This window comes from Polyodon spathula, chromosome 27, assembly GCF_017654505.1.
Source record: "Polyodon spathula isolate WHYD16114869_AA chromosome 27, ASM1765450v1, whole genome shotgun sequence".
NCBI classification, from domain to species: domain Eukaryota; kingdom Metazoa; phylum Chordata; class Actinopteri; order Acipenseriformes; family Polyodontidae; genus Polyodon; species Polyodon spathula.
The window spans coordinates 6055806-6070281 of record NC_054560.1 but is presented as its reverse complement, the minus strand read 5'-3'; the positions used below and the strand labels follow the sequence as shown (position 1 = coordinate 6070281).

At 45.8% G+C, this 14476-nt stretch overlaps 1 protein-coding gene across 1 annotated transcript in view; it reads left to right on the top strand.

Moving 5' to 3' along the window:
• LOC121301280 (RNA polymerase II elongation factor ELL-like) overlaps positions 1-11658 on the top strand; it is a 794007-nt gene extending 782349 nt beyond the window's left edge. The window contains exons 3-12 of the mRNA XM_041230519.1: positions 2080-2201; positions 3072-3235; positions 5131-5393; positions 5653-5777; positions 8471-8564; positions 9056-9590; positions 9972-10038; positions 10564-10735; positions 11107-11151; positions 11269-11658. Of these exons, the coding sequence (XP_041086453.1) occupies positions 2080-2201; positions 3072-3235; positions 5131-5393; positions 5653-5777; positions 8471-8564; positions 9056-9590; positions 9972-10038; positions 10564-10735; positions 11107-11151; positions 11269-11385 (1704 nt within the window). The 3' untranslated portion in view covers positions 11386-11658. The remainder of the gene's footprint in view (positions 1-2079; positions 2202-3071; positions 3236-5130; positions 5394-5652; positions 5778-8470; positions 8565-9055; positions 9591-9971; positions 10039-10563; positions 10736-11106; positions 11152-11268) is intronic.
• Positions 11659-14476: the final 2818 nt, after the last annotated feature.

Here is a 14476-nt window from a genome sequence, read left to right as displayed (position 1 = left end):
AGGCTTCTCTCTCTCTCTCTCCCCGTCTGATTTAGTGTCTCTCTGTGTTTATAACGGAACAAGGAGAGAAAGCGTCCGCCAGGGGTTAAATTATCACTTTGAGCCTCCAAGCCCTGGTGCTTTGTATTTTTTTTACTGTGACTACTAAAGTAATATTAGCTGGCTGGTTTGCTAAAGGGAGTGTAATGCATGAGATCATGCGCACAGCTGCTGAAAGTGCTCACTTGATTGGCACAGCCCGCGTGAAGATAGATAGCCGGGCTGCTTTCAATACAAAAGTTGGTCCTGCGCTTCCTGACCAGGAGATTCCACAAGTCTTGTGCACTCTCACCAGTGAGAGTTCAATAGTTACTTTTCTTCAGCTATGTAGAATTGTTTCAAATGTCTTAATAAAGACTCTAAGACTCCCTCCAGTTGCCGGCTCTGCCAGCCTCTGTGTGGTCGTGGGGAGCTGTGCAGGGTGGTTACATCGGGCCGATTTTGTCTGGCATTGGCATCTAAAGAACGGTGGAGCGTCCAGCCTCGCCGGACTGCTTTGTGGGTGGACAGAAAATCCTCTGCCAGGAACGGGCTGACCCTGCAGAGCCCTGCTGCTGCTGTCAGCTGTTTAATTAATCGCAGCGTCCTGGAGGGACCAGAGGCTCTGTTTTGAAGAAGGGGGTGTTCCAGAGCCCCGCCTGAAAGGTCTTTTTGTTTGTGGGTCTTTGCAGCAGCAGGGGGGTTGGGGGTGGGGTGTCCAGGGAAGCAGCTGGGGGCCCGTGTTGCTTTGTGAAGGGGGCTTGTGACTGGGTCCTCCACTGCTGCTTCTGTGGTTTTAGCTCCACATGGATGAGGGTCTTTGTTTAACAGTGAAGGGGTTCCAGGTTCCTTCAGTTCTTTCTGTAAGGTTTCTTTGTTTTAATGGGTATTGCACAATGCCGTTGGTGTGTGAAGGAGTGATTCAGAGTACCTTACCTGGAGTAACATTAGCCAGCCCCGGAGCAGTGCTGGTCTGTTCTGCAACCGTGTTCAGAGGCTGCTTTCCTCATTAGATACCATCCAGCTCTTAGGATTATACCAGTAAAGCCTTGCAGCCATTCTTTACGGTTTGGTTTCCTGTCAGCTCTCTCTGTATCACGTAGCTGGTTTGACGCCAGCAGATGCTGCAGGGCGCTCTGCTCGGAACACTGTTCTGCTGTTTTTATAGGAGTGTGTCTGGCAGGCAGTGTGTGTGTGTGGATTTTGGGATGGAAATAAGACTAGTTTTTGATCCTTTCCTGGTTTTACTGTGAGCAAGACCCACTGCGCTTGTTCCCTACACACTGTTATATTGCTGTGCTACATTCTGAAGAGTGGGAGGTGCTTCATTATTATTTTTTTGTAACCTCAATTAGAATGCTTCTTTTTTTTTTTTTTTTTAAATTAGCCCACTGGCTGCAGAACTTTTAAATATATCAAAATATTTTGATTGTGAGTTAGTGTTACTGGCTGCCTAACATTGCTTCCAGCACCATGCCCCTTGTGCGTAGTCTCTGAATGCGCGGCGAGACCTGAAGGAGGCATTCTCCAGCCCCTATGCGCTCTGGTTCACTAGCATTGAACTCTGACGGTTGAAGTGGTGCAGCACCTGCAGGTTTGGTGTTTCGAAGTTTTCTCTGGAAATCAGCACAGTCTGGTTTAAGATTCAGCAGCAGATTCACAGCAGGAGATGAGAACATGCTTTCTGAAGCTAAAAATAAGCTTTCAGGGTGGAGGGGGGTGGGTTTTGCATACAGCAAGTAGATTCACACACTCTGTAGTAATACAGGCATGGATATAAGATTCCTATTGCATAGCAGCGTCACCCACGCCAGCTTTCACTCTGGGCTTGATTAGTGTAGAGGTAACGAGCTCAGGTGTGTCTAAACCCAGAGTGAAACCAGGAAATGGTTGAACTTCTGTGCAGTGGGAGACCGGGCCCTGCTGCTGCCCGACCAACCTCAGCGTGACATCTTAATGTTGAAAGACAGAGGTTAAGAGAGCACTGTGCTGCTTTTCCTTGGGGGTTCTTGTTTTTTTTGTTTTATTTATGAATTTTTTTTTTTTTTCTCTCCCCAACAGCAAATCGCAATCCCCAGGCCGGAGTGCCTGAATGAGCTTCGGACCTTCAGCTTCTACCTGTCCAACGTGGGCCGGGACAGCCCCCAGGGGAGCTTCGACTGCATGCAGCAGTATGTCACCAGGTGAGTACTCAGCGGCCGAGCGGGCAGGGCCTCTGCTCTGCAGTGTCGTCACCCAGCACTGCCAAACTCTCCCCAGAGCTCGCAATTTAGAAATGCTGAACACGCATTGAACTCTTACATTTTAAAACTGTTTCTGAATTGCTGTCGTTTCTGGGAAGTGGTTAAATGTGACAGATATGACTAACGGGAATTTCCTCTTGCAAAAGGTTTTTTTATTGATTTAGCAGTGCACTGAATAGTGGTGCTAGGACACACTAAAAAAAAAAAAAAAATACTATCAAACACAGCTGGGAAGGTATTCAGTGGCGACTGTGTTTGAATTCGTTCATATTGCATGATTTATAACTGACTGGATCATTTAAATACTATAGCAAACCAGCTCTTAAATATTTCAGAGATGGCAATAAGGCTCCATTCCTGGTCCATTCTTTGATCCAGTCCCGGTTTTACTGTGAGTTTAATAGAACACACCTGAGCTTGTTTCCTACACACCGTCGCTGTGCTACGCTCTCAAGAGTGGGGGGCGCTTAATATTTTTTTGTGTAACCTCAGTGTAGCATCCCACTGTATCTGAGAGTCTAGTCAAGCTTGTAGTAAAACCTGGCATGGGTCAAAAGTCATATTTCCATCCTTGTTGCTTGAATAGCTATTTACATTTTTTAAGAATATTTCAACATAAACCGTAAGCTCACCTCACAATAGATTTGTTGCAAGGTGATTGTGGGTAGCAGGATAGCTCTACACACAGTGCAGGCTCCCTGCTCCTCATCCAGGGTAGTGGTGTGGAGGAGTCAGGAGGTAGGTAATAAGCAATAAGAAGCCCCAGATGCTGCTGCTGCTGCTTTTTAATTGCATTGGGTTTTCTTGCAGGGACGGGAGCATTCAGCTTGACTGCCTGGGCGGGATACAGGATAAAATCACTGTGTGTGCCACGGACGACTCCTATCAGAAAGCCCGGCAGAGCATGGCACAGGTGGAGGAGGAGACCCGGAGCCGTGGGGCAATCGTTATCAAACCGGGAGGGAGATACGTGGGTAAGGAGGCGTGTTCTACCGTTTTGAGGCCTCGTGCAAACGGGCAAGCTGCATTGGAGACGGGTTTTAAAATCCCCCCCCCCCCCCAATGCTCTCTTGAATCCCTTCCAGTTCCTTTTATGACTTGGGCTTTATTGAGAACTATATACGCAAGTTGAATTGATTTGATAAGTTTGCATTGCGATCGTGTGATTTGCATGTGGGGTTGTAGAGCTGTGTGTAGGTTTACTCAAAGCGCATGTTGTAAAAAGGAGTTGGAATGGATTAAAAGGGAGGGGGGAGTTGGAACTGGGAATTGATTTTAAAAAGGAAATTGAAGTAGGTTTCCTGCCCTGTAACCAGGCTGTATAATTTAAACTGATAAGGTTACTCCCTGCCAGCACTGGAGATCGGTTCCCTGGAGGGCTCCCTGTCAGCCCGGAGACAGCAGCTGATTCGAGTGTGTGAAGGACACAGCGGGACAGAATGCTAGTGCTATGCTGCTGCTTCTCTTTATACTGTGTGTGTGCTGGGAATTGACTCCCATTGCATAGCGTTAAGGTCCATTCCTGGTTTTACTGTTAGTTTTTATGCGCTGTAGCTAATCAAGCTTGTATTAAAACCTGCGATGTCAGGAAGGCTTGTGAGATTGTATTTGCAACATAAAGGAAGCTGTCAAAATAATGTGTTGATCTCCAGAGCTTTGGAAACATGATTGTGAACATGCTTGCACCCACTGGATAATGCAAAGTACATCTCCAGGAACCATATACAAGTCCTGCTCACCTGCGATAGCTCTGTTTGAAACACAGTGAACAGATGACCCCTAACTTCAAACACTCAATCAAAACGTCTTCACTTAGTGAAATATGCAGCTGAACGAACGTCTTTTTTCAGACCGCTTTTGCCTCCAGTAAACCTGGTTTTATTTCCGTCAATCAGCACAGTAAATAACCCTGTCTTGCTGTTGCCCCTCGGTTTGGTGAGCGGAGCCATGTGACCGGGGGATTGCTGTGAGAGGAAGCTGGCGGTCAGAGCTCAGTGTTGCAGAGAACTGAAGCTCCTCCTCCTCCTGCAGCAGAGACTAGCGCTAGGTAACCAGCGCCAAGCAGCACTTGCGTTTCCTGCCGCAAATCATTTCTTGGTCTCTCTTTTCAGAAGTGACGCTTGTCAATAAATGCTTGCCAACTGTTTTCAAAAAATGCTTCAGTGTTTTTTTGTTTTTTTTTGGTTTAAAGAGGGAATGTAGGCTTCTGGCTTCTACCCTGCCAAGCCCTCGTTTCTAATCATATTTATAATACGTAGTAAACCCTGTCATTGATGTTTGTACAGCAGTCTAAAATGTTTTTGATTTCAGTTTGAGATGCAGATGACATCACGATAAGATTTACTGGGCTGTTTTAATTGTTCTTTTATTTTAGATTACAGTATAGGTAAGCTGATTTGAAAAGCCAGTGACCAGAAAGCCATGTGGATAAGGAGCAGAGATTCTATACAATATTCTGTTTATATGAGAGCCTTGATATCGATGTGACGCAACTGTCTGAAATGTCTTATCAGATAGTAGTGACGGCACACTGAAATTAGCTGTGCTGTTTTTGATTATTCTGTTGAATATACAAGCCGATTTTGTTCCCCACTGAAACATCGGAGCCCCTAGTGGAGTGGATATCCGCTTGTATGGCACTGCGTCCTGTAACATCGTCTGGATAGCTGCTTGAGTGGTATATTCTATATTTGCAAGGAGAGATAAGACTGCTACTGCAAAGCAGTTTCAACCATATGAGCCTTGGTGTACAGGTCGCTTGTGTGTGTCATCGTGAAACTCCTGTAACAAAACCAGGAATGGATCAAGCTGCCATGCAGTGGGAGTCTTTTATTCCTGTCCCTGATGTGCTGGCTCCTCTCGCGCTCAGGTAAGAAGGTGCAGATCCGGAAGCCGGCCCCTGGCAACATCGACGTGGCCCCGACGAGGAGGCAGGCCCGGCCGGTGAACATGGCCAGCACCCTGAAGAAGGGGAGCAGCCAGCCCAGCGCGGCCCCAGCCAGGCCCTTCAGGGAGCGGCTCATACACCTGCTGGCACTGAAGCCCTACAGGAAAGCAGAACTCCTCCTGCGCCTGCAGAAGGATGGGCTCCCTCAGCAGGACAAGGACTCGCTGGACAGCCTCCTGCAACAGGTCAGCAACCACCCCCACAACCGTTCACTCCCTTAACCCTTGTGCTGTGGCGCTGCTAGAAACGGTCTAAATTTCCAGTAAACGGAAATCTTTCAGGCCACACAAGGGTAGGCGTGTCTGGTGAGGAACATTTTTATTAGAGAGAGCACTTCCCTAAACCTTTCTGAACTTCTTGAAAAAGTAATGTGATTTAAACATGTGCTGAGCTGGGCTGGTCGGGGTGGTGTTCTTGCAGTTGATTTTTCTTCCCTCCCTCCAGGTGGCGAATCTGAATGGGAGGGACGGCACCTACACGCTGAAGGGCTTGATGTTTAAAGAAGTGCAGAAAGACTGGCCTGGATACTGCGAGGGAGACCAGCAGCTGCTGAAGAGGATACTGGTCAGGTGAGTGACATGAGTGAATCGCCTCCTTAATCCGCTGCCCCCTCAAAGAAAGAGCCCATCCACGGTGCCACTTTCCAGCCCGTGTAGTTGCGGGACGGTCAGTGCTGTTTTCTAGATATTTTCTTGTAAGCAGCATTAGACTTTATTAGCATTAGTAGAAGGCCATAACATTGCACTATTGAACAGAAAGCTTACTGTGATTTCTTCACACAAGCTTCACACTGGTGTGATGGTCACCCTGTAAAATAGTAATACTTATTTTTTCTAGATTTGTATTCAGAGATCCTTGTTACAATCATTGCTTATTTCCCTAGCATCATTTATTATATAATATATATATATATAAAATGCATACATAATCAGTGCTTTGAACAAAAATCCATGTAGAAGGTGCAAAGGCATTTGGAGCAACATCATAATCTGCAATCTGTTACACAACCCTGCCAGTGTAAACTGCAATCTAGGAGCTAGTGAAAGGGATGCAGTGCTTGCTGCACCCCTAAACCAGGACAGCAAGGATCCTTGGTTTTACGATTGAAGCATTCAGCATCTCTTACAAGCAGTGAAACTCAGTCATGCATTTTAAAGCAAATGGTAACCTCCAGGAGTACTGGCCTCCTAATGTGGGCGTTGTGGCTTTTTCTCCAACTTCTGAGCCACCCCCAGTGAGTTAAAACAGCCTCCTCCTCCTCCTGAAGCGTGCTGTTTGTTATTACTGAGCTGTTCTGTAGAACAGAGATCTAGTGGACAGGTGGAGAGCGGATTGAGCCAGGGTCATACTGGCGACCCCCCCCCCCCCCCCATTTTAACTGATAACATGGTGTTATAGACACTGGGTTCTGCACAGTTCCCATGCTCATTGCATTGAGAGCCCCCGCGCAGAGCCGGCTCGGGAGTTTCACAGGAAAAGCTAAACTGGGGAAATGCAGGCAGGTGGCGCTGCTGCTTGCGTAAGCAGATTACTTGTGCTGTGAATCTGGTAAAGCTTGTTTAAATTCCATCGGGGGATTACCCTGGCCCTGACACATGGACTGTCATTGGCTTATTCTTGTGGCTGGGGTTTGATTTTCAGCCGTGAGGAGTGGCCAGATCTCAAGTTCAGGCACAGTTTCCAGTGCCTCTCCTTCCCCTGTGACATCCACTAAAACCATCTGCATTAATTTCTGTGTTGATCTGCAGGCATGGGGTGGCTGAATGCATTTTGTGCAGTTCAGATCAGCAGTCTTTTAAAAGATAATCAAATCTTTTCAGTAAAGCAATGCATCGGTTAGTTTGGACTTGAACAGACCAGCGTGGAGAGTGGTGATCCGTCACATGCCCTTTTTAAAGGGGTGCTCTCCTCTCCCACTGTGCAATAATTCCAGAGTTCAGATTCCAACGCTTTCTGATCTCTGGAGTTCTCTAAACGCAGAGAAGCAGACAATGAGCCCAGCTCACGAAGCGTCGGCCCTTTCAACGCTGCTCTGTAGCTAAAGTCTTGCTGTTTTAAACAGCACAAATGAGCTATCAGTTTACAGATGTTGACAGTTTTTATATTTTTCTTTTAATAAAGCGGGCTGTCTTCAAGTAAACCCAGTGGGGAAAAAATCTGTGTTCTCATGAGCAGAGGCATCAGCGAGGCTTGCTGCTAAAAATAAAACACGAGAAGGATGTGTTGAGCTGTGTACACAAACGCACTGAGAATGTTAGGTTTTATCAAGAGGCTGTTTTTGTTCAGTTAACTTTTTTTTTTTTTTTATAATACATCCGTGTGTATCCTGTATCTGTGCCAATGTGTACTCCTGGCAATTACGTCAAGCACTCAGCTAGCCTCAGCTCTTTACAGGAATGGGTTGAATAATAGACAATGCAGAGTGTCTGCAGAACACAACAAAGTATCGCTATCTAGATTGGTGTATTGTTTTTGTTTTAAAGCAGTAATTTGAATAGCCAGGCCCCTGGTGTACCTGCTCTGAATCAGTGAACTGATCGCGCGTGTCGGAGCCTCAAGTCATCATGCAGAATCCTGCAGGTTTTACGAACGCAGCTAGAAGAGCAGAGCAAGTTCACTTCAAACACTCACTCACTTGAAAAACCTTGTGTGTATTCCATGCAGCTCGGGTCAATAATTGTATCACTTCTAGTGTAACAGGATTGTGTAACAATGGGCGGTGTTGGGACACAAGTGTCTAAGCTCCAGATATTGTGCAACACAAGAGTCGCACATCAGCAATCTCGCTGTGTTTCCAGAGTGACTAAGAGGTGAGTCGCCGGGGTCATGCTGTGAAGACAGATCAGCAGCAGAAGGGTTTCATTGCTTCTGTTTTGTTTCAAGCCCTTTTTTTTCTGCAGCAGTGCTTCGCACTAGCTCTTCAGGGCTCTGTCCTGGGGATCTGCCTTTCTTTGAGTTCTGGCATCAAATCGATAGAGCTGATGAGGTCTGTGCATTGAGAAACACTGCCCGAATTCGACAGCTTTGCACAGGCATTTCAGTTCTGTTATCCGTGCTGCAGATGGCTATGTAATGTGGTGGTTATATCTGTCTGTGGCTGTAAAACATTATAAATCTATACATTTCATGCAAAAATAAATTGGTAAACAAAAATAATTCTAGGTGAAAATAAATCAGCGGTCCACTAGAAACAGTTTGTAGAAGCGGTCTGATTGTGGGTTTTTTTCTCATTTGTACTCATGTTGCCGCTTGTTGTTCACAGGAAGATGTGCCAGCCCCAGAGCAGCCTGGGTGTAGCCGGGGAGACCCCTGCAAGCCCACCCAAAGAGCACAGCAACTCCGCCTCTCCCTCTCAGGTAGGAGCCGGGGGTAGGGCTGTGTGCACCAGGTGCCTGCCGCCTAATAAAACCAACTGCAGCACATTCCCTTCGTTCTCTTTAGTGTGTTGTGAGATTAGAAGTGTTGCAGGGACAGTGTATGGGGGGGGGGGGGCTGACCTGAGAAGAGCACATGCAGTTCTGCCAGACCAAACAGCCCCTCGCTGCACTGCCAGCCAGGGTTCGATGAGGACACACAGTTCCACCAAGGAGAAAAACAAACCAATTGCTTAGCCAGGATTTTACTGAAGCTGCTGCTTTTTTTACTTGGCTATTTTGTAATAGTTTTACTTTGTTGTTGTTTTTTTAAATGTATACCTTTTCTTGCGTGATTTCTCTGGTGTCCTGTCTGTAATCTTTTAAATTGGTTTCCAGCCCTTTCTTAAATGACTATATGAAATTGGTGTACCTCCTCCTGTCTAGATAGAGAAATGAACTTACTCCCTTCCTGACTGCTTTGCGTTCTGCAGAAACGCCCCGCTGTGGACTTCATCGACCCGTTGGCCAATAAGAAGCCCCGGATCTCCCACATGACCAGCAAAGCCCAAGGCGCGTTGAACGGGAAGGTGGGCTCCTCCAATGGGAAGGATAGTGCTCCTGGGGTCCCGGCGCCACTCCTGGCTGATCCGGTGAGCTCCAGCTCCCACTTGCACAGGCTGGAGATTCCCAGGCCCTACGACCCCCTCTCGGACGTCAGCAACGACTCCAGCCACAACGGGCGGGACTGCGAGGGACAGGAGGCAGCGGCAGCAGAGCGGCTGAGCCACCCCCCGGCCCCCAGTATGGGGCTCCCTGCCCAGCCCAGCGAAGCAACCTTCCCCAGCGCCGCGGCCGGAGCCCCTGCCTCTGCCCCCGGAGCCACCTCCGCATCCCTGCACGGGAAATCCAAGAAGAAATCAAAGAAGCACAAGGACAAGGAGAAATCCAAGGAGAGGAGCGTGGAACCGAAGAGAGGCTGTGAATTTATTACAGAGGCACAAGGGAGCGGTGTTCCAAGCAGCACGGGTATGTTGAGTTTTTATTGTGATTTTCTTTTTTCCTTTTTATAAACTTCCAGCACATGCACTGGCCCAGCCTTCCTTCTTCCTTTCCCCAAATTAATGCGTCGCCTAATTTTATTTCTTTTTTTCTTCTGCTCATCCTAGCAGCCTCGGCTGATGCTTTTGGAGTCATGAGCACCTTCTGAGTGTGAAACAGTGTTTAGAAAGTGGGTCCACAGTGACCCCTAGTGTTCACTATAAACATTTTTGTTTTAGCCTAATCTCTGCACTGCCGGAAGATCAATCTCATACTGTGTGATAAATATGTTTATAATATTGGGTTTGAGATTTCAGCACGTATGCATCATTTCTGAGTTAACTTGGTATCCTTTTTGCTGTCTTGCAGACCTGAATGGGGCGTGCAGCAATTCTAGTGTTCCTACATCCACATCGGAGATGCCAGACTATTTATTGTAAGCACCACACTCCACGCAGGCTGAGGGATAGGAGATTGGATATCGAGTCGCACCAAAGATTGCAAACTTAGACAAGCTTTTTAACAATACGAGTGTTTTACTAATGTCGCTAAAAGAAATGTACTTGTGTGTATTTTTAAAATATTTTTAGTGTACATGTCATGATTGAGAATTGTTCAGATATGACTCCTGGGCTGCAGCAGCTTGTGTATTGCATCCTTAACCCTTTCAGTCCTGCAGGACCTCAAGTTCCCACCTTATCTTGGTACTATATGTTAACATGTGCCATAGGAAATCAGATGAGGGGTCACCTTGAGGTCCTGCAGGACTGAAAGTGTTAAGGACACCATATAATAGTATAGAAATACATGCAAGTGTCCTGTTCTCATGTATACTACATACTGGAGTTTACTGTTCCGTTTGATGCAAATAATTCAGCACTGAAAGAATGAAACTGGCCAGGTTATAGCAGCTGTGGTGCTTTTGAGGTTTCAAAGATTTCCCTCTCTCCCCCTGTTACAGGAAATACTCGCTGATCGCATCCCAAGACCAGCGGCAGAGTTACAAGAACGACTTCAACGCAGAGTACAACGAGTACAGAGGCCTGCACGCCAGGATAGAGAGCATCACCCGGCAGTTCACTGTGCTGGACACAGAGCTGAAACAGCTAGAGCAGGGCACCGAGACGTACAAGGTACAGCTACCGCAGGGCGCCGAGACGCACGAGCTACAGCTGGCGCAGCGCAGGGCGCCGAGACGCACGAGCTACAGCTGGCGCAGCGCAGGGCGCCGAGACGCACGAGCTACAGCTGGCGCAGCGCAGGGCGCCGAGACGCACGAGCTACAGCTAGCGCAGCGCAGGGCGCCGAGACGCACGAGCTACAGCTAGCGCAGAGACGCACAAGGTCCATACTTTCCTTCCCTTGGTCCAGTCTGTCTCCACTTACTCTGTCCTGTGGTCGCTGGTTTCTGTAGTGTGCTGAAAGTATCGCTTAGGTTTAGCTAAATACTTTATTTTGTCCCGTCTCTCTGCTCTCTAACGTATGGATTTATTTTTCTTCACAGACAATCCATAATCAGATCTTACAAGAGTATCGGAAAATTAAAAAGGTAAACAATTTTTTCTAAAAGGGCTTTTTGAAGTCTTTTGCAAATTCTGATTTTACACTGCTAATAATAAATATCTCTTAATTAGATGGGTTTTTTTTTTTTTTTTCTAACTTGCAGAGTAATCCCGATTACAGCCAAGAGAAGAACCGCTGTGAATACCTGCACAGCAAGCTGGCTCACATAAAGAAACTGATAGCAGAGTACGACCATCAGCACCTGCAGAACTGGCACTAGAACTGCCTATTCACTGGACCCTGCTAGTGGAGGAGACACACTCTTGGGCTGGACTGTCTCTGGATTCCCCTTTTCAAAGGAGCCACAGACGGGGAGCGACTCCCCCTGGTGATGGGAGAGGGGGGGAGGGGGGGCAGCCAGCTGTCATTGTGGGTGTAAAGGAAGAGGACGAGAGAGAATGTGCTCCAAGATGTGTTCTGGGTGTCGCTATTAATTATTATTAATTATTCCAAGTTCAGGTCTACCCTCTATGATAAAGGATTTTTTTTGTGAGGGTGGTGTTTTATTGGCAAACCAAACCAAGTTTTCCCACCCCCCAACACAACAACTCAACAACTCAGTGGAAGGATTTGACAGAAGACATGCCAAACACTGTGACAAGTGTTTCTCATAGATAGGTTTTTTTTTTCTTATTCTTCTCTTGTTTAAAGAAATAGAAGGTTCTGACGCTTAAGACTCGTGGATATGTATTGTATTATCCCTTATATTATTATTTATTTTATTTTATTTTGGTTCTTATTTTGGAATGATATTCTGATGCATCAGTACTTATCGGTTCTACTAGTGTTTTTTTTGTTTGTTTTTAATATAATGTTCAACTATTATTATTATTATTATTATTATTATTATTAATTTATGAAAAGCTGTGTCAGTCAGTTGCCCATATTACATCACAGCCCTTTCCAGTTCCTTAGAGTTACCTAACCCCCTACACACACACACACACACACACAACTCTGCATACAGACTTTCTCATCACATTCTCAAGCCCCTCTGCTGCTGTTCCAGCTCGGGACCCCAGCATGCCACAGTGGTGGGGGAGGAGGGTGTCGTGTTTCTGCTGTTCTTTCTCATTTGGGTGGGGGGGTGGTGTTAATCCTCGGGTTTTTTTCAGCAGTTTTACGGTTTCAATTTTGATTTTTCTGCTCTCAAATCCATCCTTGCCTCGCCCCTAAATATTTGGAGTTTTGGCTTCTTCATGTCTGTGACTCCTCCTCCTGTGGGTGTGGCTTCCAAAACTGGCCAATGGAAAGCATAAGCCGGCTCCTCTGCAGTCCTGAAGCGTTCTCTGTGCCTCCTCTTGAGTCTGCACCACTTCACGCTTCTCTGCTGCAGAAGACGTTTGTATCCGAGTTCATCAGTGTGTGTGTGTTGTATTTTTTGCAGCGTTAGGAAAGCCTTATGTGATTTTTTTTTTTTTTTTTTTTTTTTTTTTTTTTTTTTGCTTGTACTTGAATCGACTAATCTGAAAATAGTCCTCCACTACTGATAAGTTGAACCGAATATCAGAAGGGTGTGTTTCCCGTTGAACTCCCAGTGCTGTGCGGGTCACCGCTGCTAAACCTGAGCTGAAAATAAATTTAGTTCATAGAAAATCTCTTTCTGTGGGGAATCGTAGGCTCTGACGGGATTTGCCAGACCGATCGAAATGGAAGGCGCTCCCTTTTAAAGGAATGTCTGGGAGGCAGAGGGCTTGTTCATCTCTTCTCAAATCTGTTTTACTATAAAGACATTTCAATTGTTATGCAAACCGACTTCCCCGATTTCATTTCATGTTTTATTTATTTTATTTATTTCTCTTTGCTGCTCCTAAAGGTCATCGTTTTATAAACTCGACACTTCCTTCTTTCGGGTTCAAAAGCAGCGAAACTCTAATTAAATTTGTGATTTATTCACGTCTACATGCTGTGCTCAACCCCTAGTGCTTAAATCTCTTTGTCCCACACCAGTCCCCTTTTTGCTACCCTATTTATTTATTTATTTATTTATTTATTATAAATAACTGGTACATTTCTGAAGCTCTCGCTGCAATGATACACTAAACCCAGTCAGCTGGGCGTCTCTAGTTTTAAGGCTGAGCATACTTTGATAGCGCTGAGGTCTGTGATGTTTGAAGTGCGTCTCTGCAACTTGTTGGGAGAGTCCCCTTTATACTCAGTACAGCTAACACTGTCCCTTAGAAAAGATTACTATAGCTAAAGCATGCGCAAGCATAGGCAAGCCCAGAGAAGTATGGTAAAGCGTATTCAACATTACAAACTATAGAAATACAGCCTTCGCACCTTTTTTTAACTAGCTCCTCTTGCATCTGTTTCTCGGATCGTCTGTCTGTTTATGATAATGCAGCACACGCGGCCCCTGCACTGAACGCTGTAACTAGCGTGTCATTTGATCGCCGTGCAGAGCTGGAAGGTCAGTTTGCAGGTTCTGCAGCCTGGTGATTTCTCCTTGCTGGGTTGTGGACAGGCCACTGTGAGCACTGTGGTGATTTTGTTCAGTGTTTGTGTGCTGAAACTTACAGGTGTGTGAAGTGGGTTCGTGTTCAGGTTGTGGTAGCTTTGCCAAGGCTAAAGGGAACCCAGAATATTGTTTTTATTTCTGATAGGATAGAGCATGGTTAGAAGTTGTTGGAAACCAAAATACTTCAATAAATGCTCAGCGTCCATGAAAACCAAATTTCACTTTTTTTTTTTTTTTTTTTTTTTTTTTTTTTTTTAAACGCTTGACCATTGGGAACATTTTCGGAGCGCGTGTGTGTAGATATCTTAAAAAATAAATGTCTTTTAACAGATGTAAGAATACAACGAATTTAGTTTTTGAGGATAGGGTATATAATGGCTTCATCTCCAGTTTGTAAATGGCTAAACTATAATAGAATATTTTTGCATAACAATGACTTGTACACAAAGGAAAGTGACCATGAATATGTACGTATTCCTAAACCTTGTAGACTTAACGGTATATTGAGAATATGAAGAAATAATATTAAAAACCATGCCACACGCGCCCTGGTCTGGGAGGGATCTGGTCAGTGCTGTGCCCAGTCCTGGATTGTGGAATTGTGTTTGTCACTAAAGCTGTGTGAACATCTGCTAACTGGAATTCTACAGCCTGTGAGGAAAGAACTTAGTTTACTTCACCTGCACCCGTGTTTAGCTTGGGACACATTGCTGGTACCCCCTCACTTCAATACAGGGATGCAAATGAGACTCCCGTTGCATAGCAAGTTGGTCGATTTCTGTTTTTGTTTTTAAACCATGAGTTTAATAAGACACACCTGTGCTTGTTACCTGCACACACTGTGGCTTAT